This window comes from Nesoenas mayeri (genome assembly GCF_963082525.1).
Source record: "Nesoenas mayeri genome assembly, chromosome: 25".
In the NCBI taxonomy this organism is placed as follows: Eukaryota; Metazoa; Chordata; class Aves; order Columbiformes; family Columbidae; genus Nesoenas; species Nesoenas mayeri.
Genome location: NC_137549.1, coordinates 1,498,235 through 1,516,052, shown reverse-complemented (window position 1 = coordinate 1,516,052; position 17,818 = coordinate 1,498,235). Strand labels below are relative to the sequence as shown.

At 47.9% G+C, this 17,818-nt stretch overlaps 1 protein-coding gene across 3 annotated transcripts in view; it reads right to left on the bottom strand.

The window, feature by feature from the left end:
- Positions 1-614: 614 nt before the first annotated feature.
- Positions 615-17,818, bottom strand: part of ELAVL1 (ELAV like RNA binding protein 1) — a 36,558-nt gene continuing 19,354 nt past the window's right edge. For 2 of the 3 annotated variants that reach the window (XM_080359019.1, XM_080359020.1), the window contains 4 exons: positions 10,426-10,529; positions 9,536-9,689; positions 7,079-7,304; positions 615-2,166 (listed from right to left, as the gene is read on the bottom strand). In XM_080359019.1, coding sequence (XP_080215145.1) covers positions 1,842-2,166; positions 7,079-7,304; positions 9,536-9,689; positions 10,426-10,529 — 809 coding nt within the window. In that variant the 3' untranslated portion in view covers positions 615-1,841. The remainder of the gene's footprint in view (positions 2,167-7,078; positions 7,305-9,535; positions 9,690-10,425; positions 10,530-17,818) is intronic. The other variant, XM_080359021.1, reaches the window with a different exon arrangement.

Below are 17,818 nucleotides of genomic sequence, written 5' to 3'. Positions count from 1 at the left end.
TGCCAAGGCCTGGCCAGGAATGGCAGCAACGGCTGGTATTTCTGCTGATTAGTGGAGATGGGTGGCTCGTTCAGCCGACTCCTTCGGGCTGCGCAAGAGTCGGATCCCAGCACAACGGGAGGAGAACGAACTGGGAACGTGAGGCAAGGCCGGGAGATGGAGCGACAGGAGCAGGCGGCACGGAACGGCCTCTGCAATCCGCACATCAGCTCTGGGACTGGTAGAGGTTCACACGCAAAAAGGAGACGCTGCGACCAAACCGCCGCTGACCCCGCTGGTACGTCTGCTCCGCACCTCTGGCCAGTGGAGGGAAGCGCGAGAGCGGACGGTGCCCAGGGTAAGGCTGTAGTATCCCTTATCCCTACAAAGCCGCTACCTGACGAGTAACCGCCCCTGAGGTTTCCTACCAAAGAGCTGCGGGTTGTGCCGGGCTGTGGCGCCTCGTCTCTATGTGACGGACCCGTTGCAGCGCTCGTGTTTCACAACCCTCCTCCTTCCACTCAGCTGCAACCTCTGCAAGACGAACTAGAGCTCATTAGAACAGCGCTCGGGGAAGCTGGACAGGCGTGCAATACTCAGCAAAAAAAGAACAGAAAATAAAAAACAAAACAAAATTTGAGCAAAACAAAATCAAATTTAATGTTCGTAAATGCAAAAGTAAAAACAAACAAAAAACACAAAAAAGCAAAAGAAAATTAACAGAAACAGAACAACTCAAAGTTTCAAGGCAGTCTGCAGAAAACTTGGGGAATTCATCTTTAAATCTACAAATCAAAGGGGGGTTTGTTAATACCTAACTTGCAAGTCGTAAGTACTTTTCTGCTGAGTGTTCAATAAGTAAAGCTAGTCGTCAAAACAAAATCCTATTAAAATAGAAAAGTCTAGCACTCATTAGAAGGGATGCGAGAAATACAATGCTCAAATGTTTATAATTGGTTTTTCTTTACAAAACAGAACTACCAAAGGAATTCATACTACAATGATCTTCGAAAAGGAGTAAGTATCTTGCTGCGTTATAATGTACCAGTAAGTAGTGCACCATGCATTAAATATTTGGACAGAAGAGGTTCGGTTTGATAAAGTAGCGACATATATTCACACTCTTTTTGGAGTTTCATTTTGACTCTGAAATCTTCCCGGAGTTTCTTTGAAACTCTTTGGTCCATTCCTATCAGAAAATGGGCTTTAAAAGTCTCATGTTTCTAAAACCTTTGAAGGCGGCAGCTCGGTCGCTGCTCCGTGTGCAACTTACCTCCCAATGGTGTTAAAGTTATGCCGGCATGCTGCTACTTACAAGACCTTGACTTTCAACAGGTTCATCCTCAACTCTACACGTAGCAATGAGTATCAATTCATCAAATGATTTACTGGCAACTAAAACATGAGCATTTTCTTCCACGCTACCGAGTTGGGGGAGGAAAGGGCAGGGGAAAACAACAGAAAACCAACAAAACTAATGAATTCAGCCTGATATTTTTCAGGAAATTCCAGTTTTTGCAGACAACATTCAATGGAGCAAATGTTAGTCTCATAAGTGAAAGCATGCTTCAATTTTACCACCATCCAGAGGGTCTAGGTAATGCAATCTACTTCGGATTTCAGGGGATTTTTAACATGTTTTTAAATGAAATAACTTAAAGGAACTTAAAATTGGTCTAACATAGTGGGATTTCAAACATTTGAACATGTCAGTTGCATCCCAGAATATAAAACCTTTTTCACTTCTCATTTAGACTAAGACAAACACTTGTGAAAATTGGCGCAAAATGAGTTTTACACTAACAAAAAGGTTTCAACTTCTGTCACTCCATTATCTACTCCATACAAAAAGCACGAGCAAGTTATTTGTGGGACTTGTTGGTTTTGAAGGAAACCTGTAAGATTTTGTCCCCCAGGCGGTAGCCATTAAGACTTGCTATGGCCATTGCAGCTTCTTCATAGTTTGTCATGGTCACAAAACCAAAACCTTTGCACTTGTTGGTGTTGAAATCTCGAATAACTTTCACATTGGTAACCGCACCAAAGGGGCCAAACATCTGCCAGAGGATTCCCTCATCAGCATCTTGACCCAGGTTGTAGATGAAGATACACCAGCCAGAAGATGCGTTTCCTGGAACATTTACACCAGAAAGCCCACTCATGTGATCTACACCCATAGGAGAGAACCTAGCAAATAAAAAGCACAATATTTCATGTAAAAGTTCAATTCAATTCAGCAAATTCACTTGAATGGGAAGCGACTGAGAATGAATATTTTCTACATGGACAGCAAAACCACTAAAAAGAAACGTTTCCCCATTCAAATTGACAAGCAAATTGACAGATGCCGGGGGGGAAAAAGTTATGTATTCCAAATAGTTTAGCAATAGGGAGCAATCCTTACAAACAGGCAGCGGAATGGTTCAAGGCGAGATTCCGTGCTCGCCTCGGAGGGCACCCGGACTGACCTCTGGACCTGCTGAGATGCTGGTGGCACCGTGCGGAGCTCTGGGACAGGTGACAGCAGCCCCAGCCCCAGCTTATTCTGCTCATCCACCTTTTCTTGCCTCTAAACCAGCAAGTTGGGGACTCCAAGGGTTCCTCTGGGTGTGTTTTGGGTTTAGGGTTTGGTTTAAGATTGTGTGTATTCATTTCAATCTCTTTTTTTTGTGGAAAAGAACCAAACCTCCTCTCTTTTCCAGGAGCAGGCAGCATGTGCAGGCAAACCCTCCCAACACCCACAGGCACGCATGCTCGGGGCAATTAAGCAGCTAAGGAAACATCAGCACTTTCTTAATCAATTCTCTGTATCTGAGATGCTCCACATTCCAGCTACAGAATGTAGACCTCAGGGTTTTATTCCTTAATACCAGTTATGCAGATATATGCAAAATAGAAAATCACATTTCAGGACACAGGTTGACAATTTCAGTACGCGTGGATGGTTTTCTTATTATCAGTTTTACATCAACTTCATACCAGGAAAACTTATCTGACTTTACTGGACTGGGTTTTTCCAATCACTTACCCCCTCTTGTTACACCTCCTGCACAGCACCCAGCAGTCGTTGTGCAGAAACCCTCTCATTTGTGTGTCTTGCTTGGTATTAGTATTTTTCCTCCTAGAACTCACATCTCTAATTCCCCTTTGATCTATTTCTGGTCTCCACCCTAGAAATCCAGACCTTCAGAATATTTTAATGCAATAATACGGTTGCACAGCTGAGCGCTCAAAGGTGAGGAAATGTGGAGGGTAAAATCTCTATTTGATCCCTTGTGCTTATGGATTATTTAAAAATGTGAGGTAGAAATATAATGAAACTACTCCAGGGGTGCCCAAGCTGGGGGGTGTCCTGGTGCTGTGCAACCCACGCGCGCTGCTCCGCGCCAACACCATGGCCTGGCAGCTCCTGGTATCTGCTGAGCTGGAGGAAACGGGGACGGCCGCCCGGGCAGCGGGCGCTGCGGTGAGAGCCCAGCGCTGCCCACCCACTGCGCTGCTCCCGCCCCGCTCGAGGAGCCGGGCTGCTGCCGCTCTGGCCGAGGGGACAGCTGGGCGACGCGCGGGGAGGACGGAGCTGCACGTGGGGACACGCGGGGACATCAGCTCCCGTCCAGCGGGGCGCCTCGGGCTGTGCGCTTGGACAAGGGAGCTGCTTGGTCACCGTCTGCAGGTGCTCAGAGCTCATCGCCGGGGCTATGGGAGCCTCCTGTGCCCAGGGTCAGGGGACTTGGTGGCACTGAGCGCGTCCCCTCCTGGCTGCTGTCCTTGGAGCCCCAGCTCCTGCTGCTCGCACTCGCTACCACTGTGGGCCGCCCCACGCAAACCCACGGGTGGGAATCCTTGTGCTACATCAAACTGAAAAAGCAGCTGGAGTATCAAATGTGAATGAGACACACTAATCTGTGGGAGCTGCTGATTGTGTGACGGATCTACTATTTATTTTGCTTTTATATAAACATGTTCCTGTGTTTCCAAACTTTACACACTTACTTTTTTCTGACAGACACCTTCAGCTCTGTAGCTTCTTTCTATTTGAGTAATGATCTGGTAGGATGTATTTATCTTAGTAACAGGGAAGTTTTCATCTCAACAGATCACCAGTCTTGGGTTCCTGCTCACGCGGCCGGGGAGCAGACAGTCGCTAAGCTCAGCCCTGCAGCTGTTGGTTCCAGCAGTCGGGGCAGCTCTGGACCTGCCTGCGATAAACAGCTTCACCGGGGAGAAACAAACTGTCCGAGCAACAACATCAGTGTCAGCGCTCAGCACTCTGGAGTCTTCCTGCATCTCCCCTCCATCAAAGAATTAGCAAGAAACAACAACTCCCCTTCAGGCATTTGGGACCCAACTCACGGACTCTGATATCAACAGAAGTACGTCCATTAAAATAGGTGGGAACTGGCTCCAACCCTGCCTGAGCCTGAAAGCAAAACCAGCTGAACTGGGAATACTTTGAGATTCGAAAGGACGTTGTTCTGGCATGAGGTGAACTGTAAAGCCCAGGACTCCTCAGGACTTTGGATCAGCCTTCGACCTTCAGGGGCTCAACTCCTTCATTCCATCCGTTCGACACCTGAAGATTTGCTGTTCTAAGTAAACAAATCTTACACCTCAACCCCTCGCCCCAATGCTTCCTGTGTCCTCGCCACACAACCCCACGCTGCAGGGCTGCTCCTGGGTGGGACCGGAGCTCAGGATCAGCCCAGCGCCGGGGACACGGCACCGGGACCAGGTCCTGACGGAGCTGCACATACCGCAGAACTACACCGGATTAACGGAACGTTAAACACAAGGGGTCTGAGCAATATCGGTAGGAAAATTATAATTACAAATTAGATACTAAAGGCTTAATCCTGGATTTACAGGGATATGATGGAATGAAATGAAGCGCAATCAAAATGTCAGTTTAAGTATTTGACCTCTGCGCAGTGGGACCACAACTGTAATTTATACAGACCAGGAGCTCTTTGGAAGCAGCTTATCCTGTCATCAGGTTCTGTTCGCTACACAAACAAGAGCCAGGGCAAGCCAGGGGCCCGAGGGTTTGCCACGGGAGGGATGATGGCAACGCGCTGAAAGAAGACTCACCAGAAAACCTGCAGCTAACACCAAGGGTGGCAATTAACATAAGAAGGGCTGTGGGACGGTGTGTGTGGTGCACACGTGTAGGGGTGTGAGGACACACACAGATGTGCACGGGTAGGGGTGTGCGCACACGTACGGATGTGCACACATGTACAGATGTGCACCTGTGTGGGGCTGTGCACACATACAGGTGTGTGTGTGTGTGTGGTTGTGCACACACGTACAGACGTGCACACCTGTGCAGATATGAACATCTGTGGGGGTGTGCACACGTACTGATGTGCACATATGTGGGGTGTACTCACATGTACAGATGTGCACATATGTGGGGTGCACTCACACGTACAGATGTGCACATATGGGGGGTGTACTCACACGTACAGATGTGCAAATGTGGGGGGGTGTGCACAGCACCTAAAAACCTTCAGCTCCCTCTCCAAGCCTACAACTAGGGGAAGAATTTGGCCAAAACTTGTTGCTAGGTGAGTGCTGGGCACAGGCACAGTCAGCACAGGGGCAGGAACAGGGACAGAGCGTTTCCTTTGAAACTCACGTCCCAAGAAACATAGAAAACGCACACCAATAACATTAATGCTGCTCTTCATGATGCAACAAAAGAACAATCAACTCGTCATTAAATTTAGTTTCTCCTGCAACTATTAACATCATTGCATCAATCATTTTTACTATTACTGAGCAATTTTTACGGGACAGAATTAAAGTTATTTGGTATCTTAATTATGGATGCGAATCTTATTTGCACTGCTTATTCTGATGCATCTTAATTCTGTTGGAAATTTTAAGGGGAAGAATGACGATGGAAATGTCCAGTTACATTAGGAATGAAAACGTGCCGGGTACATCAGCTCCGGCTGCTCCAGTGTGTTTTAGTCATTCACCTCATGCCAGCAATGCAGAGTTTCACTCCTTGGGTGGCTCAGGAGGTTTGGGTGCGGAGATGTGGATGATGCTGCAGGACAGGAGGAGCTGCTGCACTAAACCAGCCTGAGCTCCAGCGCAGGAGAATGGGAGAAGGGCTGATTTGGAAAATATCCCCCAGAAACCCTCCTTGTTTAACACAGAGACACCAGGGCTGGGTTTGAGCAGCTCCAAGCACGGACGCCTGAGTGTCTGGGGAACATGTTCTACCTCCCTCACCATGAACAACAGAAGACTCCAAAGCACTAATTCCCACGTTACACCCGCTGTTCCTAACGTGCTCAACTACTTGAGGTTTTAGTCCAGTTTTGCCGAGCTAACTGGAAAAAGAGAACCAAAAAAGTAAATTCTCAAGAGGGAAGCGATTGCCACTGCACACTGTGCAGTGACACATTGTCACTGTCACTGCTTCTGACAACTCCCGTGGAAACATCTCACAAAGCCAATTACTTATCTGCAAGACACTAAATATAATGCATTTTCAGAGCACGACCCAACTCTCTGTTAGGCAACCAAGGCAATTCAAATTCAAGCAACTGATATTCAAAGCCATCAAGGCATTGCTCCAACCTTGCACAGTCTGCAGGCAGACAATGTGTTGCAATTGTTAGTGAGGACTAACGGAAACACAGGGCACTGCAGAGCTCGAGGCGCAGGCAGGAATCCCACAGAGTCCCTTCATCAAAAAGAAGGTTTTCCTATTTATTGTGACACCTCCCTGCTGGAACCAACGGTTCAGAGCTTCAATTACGTTGCTAAATCACACCTGCACTCAGATCTCTGGACTCCAGACTGGGGATCTGTTGAGACGGGACCTGGCTCTGTCCATCCCTCCCTGCACGCTCCGGCACAGACACCGCACCGGCTGCACCCTCACATCATTGACTTCCATAGCCATTTTACAAGTCAGATTTTACTTTCAGCGCATTTTAATTCAACAGTTTATTTACAGGACGCTGGCGGACACGAGCGCGCTGGGCGGCCATGGGCACGCTGCCAGGGGGGACTGAGTGCCCAGTTTCGCAGGGGGACCCGGGGACACAGCTTTAAATGCATCATTTTCTTCCTAACCTACCTGAATCTCTGCGCCTGGTGGTGCACGGGCCCTCCGAACCGTCTAGCGGGCGAGTGACACAGCTGCGATAACAGGGCCACGTTTTTGTTCTGGTTGGGGTTGGCTGCAAACTTCACCGTAATGGGTTCGGAGGAACCTGGGGGTTTGTGACCATTGAAATTTGTAATTGCCTCTTCTGCTTCTGACCTTTTGTCAAAGCGGATAAATGCGACCCCTCTGGACAAACCTTTTAACCAAACCAATAAAAAAAACAAACAAAAAAATGGAGTTCAGGATAAACTTAAAATAACTTAGAAAGCAAAAAACAAAAAAGTTAAATATTTCTAAGGTCACAGCTTTCAAGTTTTCTACATTTACTAATGTTTCTTCATCAGCTAGAGGATAAAGTACAAAATTAACAAACAAAAGGCAAAATAACACATTCACTTCAGCTGTAACAACCACAGTGACTAAAACGCTTAATTAAGAAACGGTACAATCCCATGAAATCCATCACCAAGAGACATTTCCAGAACAAAATCAACCTTCCAGCATTTTAAATTCACTCTCCACACACACAAAATCCAGGCAGTTAAACACCAAACCCCCTTAGAGCTTTGATGACTTGATCACTAAAATCAAACACAAAATTGAGACCAATTTTCCCAAGTGTTTCAGCTTTGCACCCTGAGAACACAGCGGGTGGGTGGATGGGGCAGGAAGGTCTCATGGAGCAAAGTGGTTTAACCTTCGGTAACGAAGAGATCGCGGTTTCATCTGCACCATAGCCCTTATTTCTATCTGTCACAGACCTGCGTTCTAATTCATTAAAAACTAATTAAGAATGACCTCTCAGTAACTGCACTGAAATAACGCCACCGCTGCTCAACATCTCCGTCTCTTTGTCTAGTTCTAGACCCGGCCACTTAGGCCAAGATTCAAAGGCAGTTTCAAGAGTTGTTGAAGTGTCTCATAAATGACCGAGTTGTTCGTAACAACGGGACGTTATTTCCTGTGTTCCACAGGAGGAAACGCGGCCCGACAGGCCCGGGTGTGCGGCACAGGGAGCCCAGCCCAGCCCAGCCCCGCCGCCGTGAATTTAGCACGGAAACAGAACGTGTTCTTCAAACGATATATTAGTGAGGTTGTTTGAAGGCAAGCGGTATATTCTGAGCTGACTGAATTACAGCACCACAGCTCCATGAAAACTGGGTTATTCCCAGGGAGATTTCCATCGCTTGACTCCCGTCACCTCATTGCCAGCTCCGTCCAGCTCCTCTGCCCTTGTCCCAGGGAGGATTTTCCCGCTCAGGGTCAGAGGGTCTACATGTCAGTGTCTGGGTCTCAGTGCCCGGGTCTCACCCAGTCCCCTCTGATTCCTCTTACGTACAATCATGTTTACGGGGCAGTGTGACCAAAGCAAGACCCTTCAATCAGCTGCCTACAGAAGATGGAGCCACTAAATGTTGGTGACTGGAGCATTCAGTCAGATTAATCCCACCAAAAGCTGCTGGTGGCCTGTTCTAAATTACAGGAGATTCCTCAGAGCGTGAAAGTTGCTGCTTAACTACTTGTGTACCAGATAGAAATATTAAATGTGGAATTGCTAGAGTTATATTCTCTCCTGTGCTAATACAGCACATGCATCATGAATGAGAGAGGGTCCTTCTGAAAGTTCTCTCCAAACTCATAGATGCCGGATGGGCTACCAGTGAAATACACAACAGCCGAGGTTAGAGGACAAGCCACACTCCTCAGTTGTACAGCCGGACATAATTAAGAAAGAAATTAAACCTCTGTGAAAACACATTGTATCACGGAGCGAGAATTGTTATAACGGAAAAGCTTAACTTTGGTCTCCCCTGAGTGCTTAATGAAGCAACTTCTCCCTTTTCTTTATCTCTTTTTTCTCTTTTTAAACAAACAAAATGCATTCAGAATATTGAAGAGGGCAGCACTAAGTGCTTTAAGTTCAGTCTTCTGGTTGGCAGCAAGCACAGAGGACTGCGAGAGACCTCAAAGGTTTTACAAGATGAGAAAACTGCGTGAGTGAGTTCCAAGTTGGTCTAAAAGACAAATCACGATCGGTTTGCTTTTTAATACACAACTATGGCCTGGGATCTACCTGTGGGTTACAACCGCACTTGTGTGAGGGCAGCAGGTTCCAAACACTGCGCTACGGGAATATCGAGGGTCATAGGGAGCAGATCGGGCAAACCAGCTCAGCCCAGCTAAACTGACAATAAGGGCATCAAATCTGACACAAGGTTTAGACTGAGCCAGCCATGGAGGCAGTGCCGGGCATCCTGCGTATAAAATAAACCAGGAAAAGATCCCGATCAAACACTATCAGTGGCTGACGCTGGATGTCACGGTTAGTGTGTGAAAGTCTGATTTCATTTAGGATCTACCAGTCTCTGAAAACTGTCCACCATGCTCCACACTACAGTTTCATCAGGCCTGTGTATCAGAACTCACCTGTGGTTTGATCCACGAGCACACGCGAGTTGATGATGCGTCCAAAACGTGAAAACATATCTTCTACGTCTTTTTGTGTCATTGACCTTGGCAGTCCACTAATATATAAATTAGCATCCTTGATAACTTCAGAACTTGGGCGAGCATAGGAAACCTTGGAAAGAAAGAACAAAGGTACGTTCAGAGTGCAAATCGGAAAGAGTAACTTCTTTTGTCACAAGTCACTTGGATTCACTCCCCACTAAACAACACGGACTTTTTAATGGGAGTTCAAGGCAGTGGAAGAGGGAGAAGGTGGGAAAACTGCCAGGACAAGAAGAGAAAAGTCCCCTGTAGAACTCCATTCATCTGGGGCTCACACAAGAGATAACGAACGCTGGGGCAGCAGACGAACACCAGTGCTCCCAGCAAACAGATCTGCTGTACTGGTGTTCTGACTCGGACACTGGACTCAACAGTAGCCACAGGACACACCAAGAACCTGCGCTGTTCGTGGATCTTTTAAAGCCTCATTAAAAGATGTTACCAGCTCAAGCGCAGCTTTCTATTTTAATTTCTGCCCCTAGAGAAAGTTACAAAGACGAGGTGTGATTTGCTACATGTACTAGTTGTTATTTTTCAAAAGGAGTGCAGGTGTATTAACGCGGTTTAAAGCAGAGATCAGGTGTCCGAGCTGCGCTCGAGTTCAAAAGCCCGGCAGCAATTTGGAATGATGTGGGAATGGAGAACAGGGAATGTTTAAACGCAGAGCTGTTACCAAACTCAGGCCACCCCACTGCCCTCCCGGGCTGCCCGCTCTCGCAGCTGCGGAGCGCACGACTTTCCTCACCGAATGAACTTGACCAGAATGGCCCTTTTCACAGAGGATGGAAGAAATCCCAACATCCTACCTTGATGGTTTTTGACTGGAGTCTGAGGCCGTTCAGTGTGTTTATTGCTCTTTCAGCATCTTTCGCAGTAACGTAGTTCACGAAGCCGTAGCCTAAGCTGTGTCCTACAGGGAAAAACAGGTTTCTGAAATTAATCCTAACGAAAGGAAGTTCTCACCATCCAAATTAAAGGGGATACAAATGAGAAAAAGTGAACGACACAAACATAATCCACGCAGCAAGGGTTTAAATAAGCCAAGAGGTTTCTCCAGGCTGACACACATTGGACAGAGTAACTCCAAATGTACCGCTCGGGTCCTCAGGCCGGGGAGACGATCCATCCACAGGAAGAAATTCAAAGCTAAAATACCAACTCTGAACAGCGTTGTTAATGCAGACATTTCATATATTATTGCTTTGTGTAAGTTCACTTTTAACTCTTACAAAAAGAACTTGAGAATAATAACACAGCTTTAAAACATTTAAGGCAAAATAGGTTTATTTAGGTACTTGTCTGCTCTGCTTCCACCTCCAACCTCCACAAATGCTGCTATCAATTATAACATCGCATATTAAGATCATTTTGGGTAGCAATTGCCCAACAATTAGAGGCGCTTATCACTGTAGACCTAAAAATAATTAAAATACCTTCAAGGCTCAGTGCAATAAAGCAACTCCTGTTAACAGAAGAGAAACCTTCACACGGCTGCTCCTTGTCTCAGCCAGACCCATGGGATTTTCCAAAGGCAGGAGAACGTGCTATTGTACTTTAGCAATATAGCATTTTGAAGTTCTTAAGCTCTGTTGTTAGGTTTGACGATGATATGAGACAGAGCTCATCACAAGGGTAGAGGAGTCTCTCCCTCTTCTAACAACCCCACATGGCTCCACTACAGTCCTGCCCGGCAAGGGAGTTCTCTTACATTTTCCAGAACACCCAAAGCACCCCCAACCCGCTCCCAAAGGACTCGAATGGGGACCATCCCAGCACAAAATAACAGCAGAAAAGGGCCGAAAAATGAACCAGGGAGGGAGGGAATAGAAACGAGTGTAAAGGCAGGAGGATGGAAAGAAGCTCCACACAAGGCTGCGGGTGTTCCTGCCCGGCGCACACAGGTCACGGCAGAACAGCCGCAGAGCAGCAGCCCCTGGCGGCTCCTCCGCCTTGTTGTGAAACCTTAGAGAGCGGTAACTCATCAGAACCCAAATCATGTCAGCGCCTGCTTCCTAATACGCTCCTTGTATAAACAGCCCAGTTAATCTGTGCTGTCTGCTAAAGCTCTTGAAGCAGGCAGAGCTGGTACAGGACACGCAGCCCGTGCTACAGAGCCGGCGTTAAAACGGCCCATGAGCACAGACCAAACCTGCAGGACAGCAGACAAATGGCTCTTTGACAGCCAAGCAGAACAAATCAATGCAGTAAAAGATCTTAGACACCAGCTTCTGTGCCGTTAAAGATCTACAGATAACACAGAACAGGATTTTGCAGACATATTTTATGTGTAACTACAGCATGGTTTTTATCGATTGATAACATCAGCCAGAGATGGTCAATCATTCAGACAAAATCCGGTTAGTCCAGTCACTGAGATTCTCTTCCCCTGATAAAGAAAATTAATAATGGAACAATCAGAAAAATGTTGAGCACCTGGACACGCTTATTCCCCCAGAATCCACCCAAGAAAACAAAGCCAAGTTTAAGAGGGAATAACCATCCCCCAGCCAGGGAATCACTGCGTCCCTCCCGAGGGGGTGGGAGAGCGCGACCCCTCCAGGCACAGCAAACAGTGCTGGCTCACAGCACCCGCTGCTCCACGGGTATTTCCAGCCTGTCCCGAAACCAACAGAAACACGAGTATTCCAGCAAACTCCTGAACAGAACCAGGTCCTGGTAAAGTTTCTGGAAATAGGCCCTTGAAGAGCAGGGAAACTGCTTTCAACAAGATAAACCTCGAGAGAGTGAAGGGGGACCCAGCAGGCAGGGCGGGCGCTGCTGGGGAGGGGGCGACGGCGTCTGAGATTCCACAGCAGGTCCGTTTATTGAAGTGTGGCCGGTGCTGCGGGTCACGCCGCTCGGGGCTCAGCTGGGACCAGAGCGGGTGTCCCTCTGGATGTCCTGCTGGCGAGGTCCCAGGACCCAAAGCGTCACCCACGTTACTGCTTGGGATCAGTGACGCAGCAGATGAAACTACTTTGCTCTGGTTTTATCCTGTATATAAGTAACAGCACTCCTGGACACGCAGGACCAAAAGGAACCACATGATCCAGGTCCAGTCCCTGTCAGTCCAAATTCCCTTTCCCTAAAAGCTCAACAAGCTTCACATTAAAAATAGTTGGATTTTTGTCCCGGGCACTCTGACATGATTAACAAACCCCCTCCTTTCTAAATGCGGGTCTTCAGAGCTGGTATCTAACTGTTCCTGTGCAAACACGGCCCCGAGCGCCGACACCGACCCTGCGGCGGCTGTTCCCAGCACAGCCGGCAACGGCCCCTTGGCCCTTCCGCTGCTGCAACCTGTGCAAATTCTGCTCCTTTGCCACTGCGAATCTTATACAGGTCGCTCGACAACTAATCCTTAAAAAGGGTTTGAACGCCCTGGGATGTAATGGGGTTTACGGAAAGAAATACAGATTGAAAACACAAGGGTCTGCCCAGTGGCAGGATTACAACAGTTGCAGGTTTTCTCCTATTTGCTGCTGGCTTTCAACAATAAACTCGTACTAAACCCCAGAAACTACAGTCCTGTTAACCTTTACCTTACACTAGGTAAGATAACATCACTTACCTCTCTTTCTCTACAAAACCTAGAACACAAGCCTCCCCTCTCAGGCTGTTCTTACCACTTCCAAGTTATATCAGCATAACATGATTTACAGTCCTTCAATGTCCAAAAAAAGGCAACTTACACAAAAATGACAACACATATTAACTTACCTTGCTCTAAATACTCAACGCTATCAGTCCCAGCCATCTCCCGCCGTTCGGTTACGGGTTTTCTCTCTGAGCAGCTGGGATATCTAACACTGCAGGATCACTCCTCGGGAACACTCTGCTGCACAATTTTACTCCATGTTCCCTCCTCCTAAACACCACAAACCACCTTCATTAGGGCACCCCGGGAAATCCATAGGGAATCAGCACTTACACAGCATTGTAGTTTACATCAAGTGTTTATCCCAGGCAAGGAGACAAGTTATTCATTCACTTTAGCATGTTAAGAGCCTGCTAGAAACCTAGAGTGCAAGACAAGGCAGTACTGCAATCGTTTTTTGAACTATTTTATTAGATATTAAAAACCTTGCCAAAAGTTTGCATATACATAAACGCAAATCTACTCAAAAGATTAAAAATCCCAAACAAGCAGGTCCTTATCTGCATGAATAATTAACAAAGTGACCATAAAACCTAGTTTTAAGCAAAGCGCTACAAGCCTTCAGCAGAAAGAATCTAGTTTTGTTTCGGTGATAAAAAGCCCATTCAGGAAAGAAGGCACTGGGTTTCTTTCTGTGCATCACTTGGGTTTCTGGCCATGTCCTCGCTTCCTTCCCCAGCTCCTCGCACACGCTGCTCCGTTCTGGCTCCGCTCTCATTGCTCCAGCACCGGCGGCCACCTCCGGCTGCACCGGCAGCTCTGCAAGAGCTCGTGCTCGTTCCGCTGGCTCCAGAGCCCTCGGGCAGCAGCTGATGCAGCTTCTCTCCATCCTTCTCATTTAAACTCAGCTCCTGTCGGGTCAGAGCACCTCGGTACAACAGTGCTTTAGTTTAGAATCTGTTTTCTAAACTGGGATACAGTATTTTGAGATGAAATTAAAAAGCACATGTAAATAACACAAAAGGATGGAGACCTCCCCAAATGTCACTTGGGGGAATGGAAAGATAGTTGGGCTTGGGCTTTTTTTGTTTGTTTGGCTTTAAAAGTTGTGCAGTGAGTGATAAGCAAATAGCTCCAATACGTATGAAGGCATCAGGAAGTACCAGGTCCAAATATCGGCCACCAGTGTGCTGAAAAAGCCGAAGTTGAAGCAGCGACTCTGTAGTTCCGAGGGACAGGAACAGATCAGAAGTGCTTGGACGCACCTGCTGTGGGATTTCTTCAGCGACGCTGTTGTATCGCTGAGGTGCAGCCAGACGGGACCGCAGAGCAGAGCAGGCGGTGAGAGGTGATGCTCTGACCCCCAGACGAGTTAACATTACACATACAGCGCCTTTTGTTTCCAAACATCCTGACAGCAGGAACACGAGCGGATGCGCCGGCGGAGCCGCCGCGCTGAGCGCAGGGCAAACAGGAGGAGGAATGCAGGAACACGGGCCGCTCAGGAAAGCCAGAGCTCAACTGAGGCTGAGACTTGAATGGAATGAGAGAAATAATAACAAATAACAGCAAGTTGCTTTGCACAGCGAGTCCCAGAACACTACAGAACATGCAGCTTGAGAGGGGACTGAGCACAGCAGCATCGCTACAGGTGCTGCAGCAGCACGTTAATCCGCAACATCGCTTTGTGCAATACAAATATTCTACAGTCTTTTATACGGATTTTGGAAAATGGAAGCAAGGTGTCTTGTTTTCATTTTGTTTTTTTCTGAATAACTTCCTAAAGCTACAATTAATCATTCTGAATGACCTTTCACAGTTCTGCTTCATCTCCAGTTTAGGCATAAACGCTGCCCAAAACGATCATGAGTCACACCGGGAGCACTGCAGGAACTCAGCGTTATCATGGTGGGCACGTTGGGGGTAAAGCTCGGCCTAACCGGATAGTCTGGCTCTGTGCCTAAGCCAGCCTGACACCTGCAGCACTGGCTGTAGGGCTGGCTTAGTCCATCAACATCAGCAGGAACCAGCACACCTGCTCCACAGACACTTTAAGTACAGCCTTTGGAGTACAAAACCCAAAGCTTAGCTTAATATTTAAGCATTTCCACAATATTTGCCCTTTAAGCTCCTCTGTGCTCAGTGTCAATGCTCTGAACTTTCTTCCATAGTAACTGAATTCAGCTTTATTACAGTTTCTGTGACTAAGGCAAAGGTGGCAATTCCTGTTTGAGACTTAAAACCAGAATGTCTTACTGAACAGGCTTTTGATTGCAACAGAACAGCAGTAGAAAGGAAACAAAGAAAATCATATTTAGCTTTACTGATAATGATTTTCAAGCAGAGTGTGTCCCCACGGCTCCCTTTAGCTCCACAAACCAGGACACAAGCCACTTTCTGTTCCACGGCCAAACGATGAATGCTCTCATTCGTGGAAGTTTAAATGCAAAAATCACATTTACCAGGTTTGGAAAGCCTGACCTTCAGACAACTCAGGAAACCATCGCATATTACAATAAAGCAGCCTCTCCTCTATTCGCAAAATAAACGGCATTTGCCTTCAAACAAAGATGATGACAAGTAAGTCAAACAGACACTTCAGACAAAGACAATCAAATGCTAGAAAGCTACCTCGACACGAGTCTGTGCTTCACCGCAGCTCCAGCCCACCGTCCCCACAACATCTAAAACACTCAACTGCGCGCACTAAGTGACCAACTCTGAACCCTGAAAACAAAAGGGTCGGTGAGATGCATCCCAGAGTCCCAAGGGAACCGGCTGATGTAGTTGCCAATGATAGTCCATGATATCTGAGAAGTCCTGGCAGTCGGGTAAAGACCCTGTGATGGGAAATGGGAAACATGGCACCCTTTGTAAAAAAGGGTAGAAAGGAAGAGCCCAGGAGCTACCGACCTGTCAGTGGCGACTCTGCCTGGGGAGACCATGGAACAGACCCACCGGGAGCTGTGCCGGGCCCAGGAGGGGATGACAAGGGAAGGGATACGTATGTCATCTGTCTGGACTGGTGCAAGGCCTCCACACGGCCTCCCACAACATCCTTCTCTCTAACCCGGAGAGAGGTGGATCTGATGGATGGACTGTTTGGTGGATGAGTCACATACATGGGGTAGTGGGCAATGGCTCCATATCTGGATAGACACCAGTGACAAGTGGTGTCCGTACTGGGACCAGTACTGTTTAATATCTTCATCAGTCACACAGACAGTGGGATCGAGGGCGCCCTCAGCAAGTTTGCAGATGACACCAAGCTGAGAGGTGCAGGTGACACATCTGAGGGACGGGATCCATCCAGAGGGATCTGGATAAGCTCAAGAAGTGGGGCCATGTGAACACCATGAGGTTCAACAAGGCCAAGTGCAAGGTCCTGCACCTGGGTCAGGGCAACCCCCAGTATCAGTCCAGGCTGGGGATGGAGGGATGGGGAGCAGCCCCAGGAGAAGGACTTGGGGGTGCTGGTGGGTGAGAGATCGGCCGTGAGCCGCCATGTGCCCTTGCAGCCCAGAAGCCAACGGTGCCCTGGGCTGCATCCCCAGCCCTGTCGGCAGCAGGTTTGGGGATCCTGCCCCTCTGCCCCGCTCTGGTGAGACCCCCCTGCAGTGCTGGTCCAGCTCTGGGTCCTCAGCACAGACACAAATGGACCTGCTGGAGAGGGGCCAGAGGAGCCCCAGAAATGACCCGAGGCTGGAACAGCTCTGCTGGGGACAGGGGAGAGAGCTGGGGTGTTCAGCTGAGAACAGAAGCTCCGGGGAGACCTTAGTGCGGCCTTTCTGTGCTTAAAAGGGGCCCATGAGAAAGATGGGGACAGACTTTAAGCAGGGCCTGTTGTGACAGGACAAGGGGTGATGGTTTAAACTAAAGGAGGGAGATTCAGGCTGGACATGAGGAAGGAATTGTTGTCCTGAGGGTGGGGAGAGCCTGGCCCAGGTTGGCCGGAGAGGTGGTGGATGAACCATCCCTGGAGACATCCCAGGCCAGGCTGGACGGGGTCTGAGCACCCTGAGCTGGTGAAGATGTCCCTGTCATGGCAGGGGGGGCACTGGGGAGCTGAGACGGTCCCTTCAACACAAACTGTCCTATCATGCTCTATGATTTAATAAAGTCCTTCTGCATACTTATAATTTCTGTATGTTCTCTTTTTTATTTTTTCCTTTCATTTCCAGAACATTTTTCTATTGAAATTTAATTCCAGCATCTTAGATGCTGTGAAGTTAAAAGGATTTGTGAAGTGAACACAGAAAATGCCAGGCCCAAAACCGTGCATCAACACCACAGGCTGATTTCCAGAGGAGTCTTCGGGAGGAAAATGCCTTGCCCATGTACTGCAAGATCACATTCCTTTAAAGTTTAGGACAGATTTCATTGATCTACAGCTGGAACAGAAACTTGACTATCCAAGATGCTGAGGGCTGAAAAACCCACTCTCTCCATTCCCTTGGGAAAACACTTCAGCTTTCAAATAATGAGACTTTTTTAGGTGCAGGCACAACAATGCAAGTGTTCAGAGACAACACGATCCCAGGTTAAGATGAACGACTGTGTCCTGGTGCACCCAGCACAGCACGGCCAGCTGGGCAGGAGGG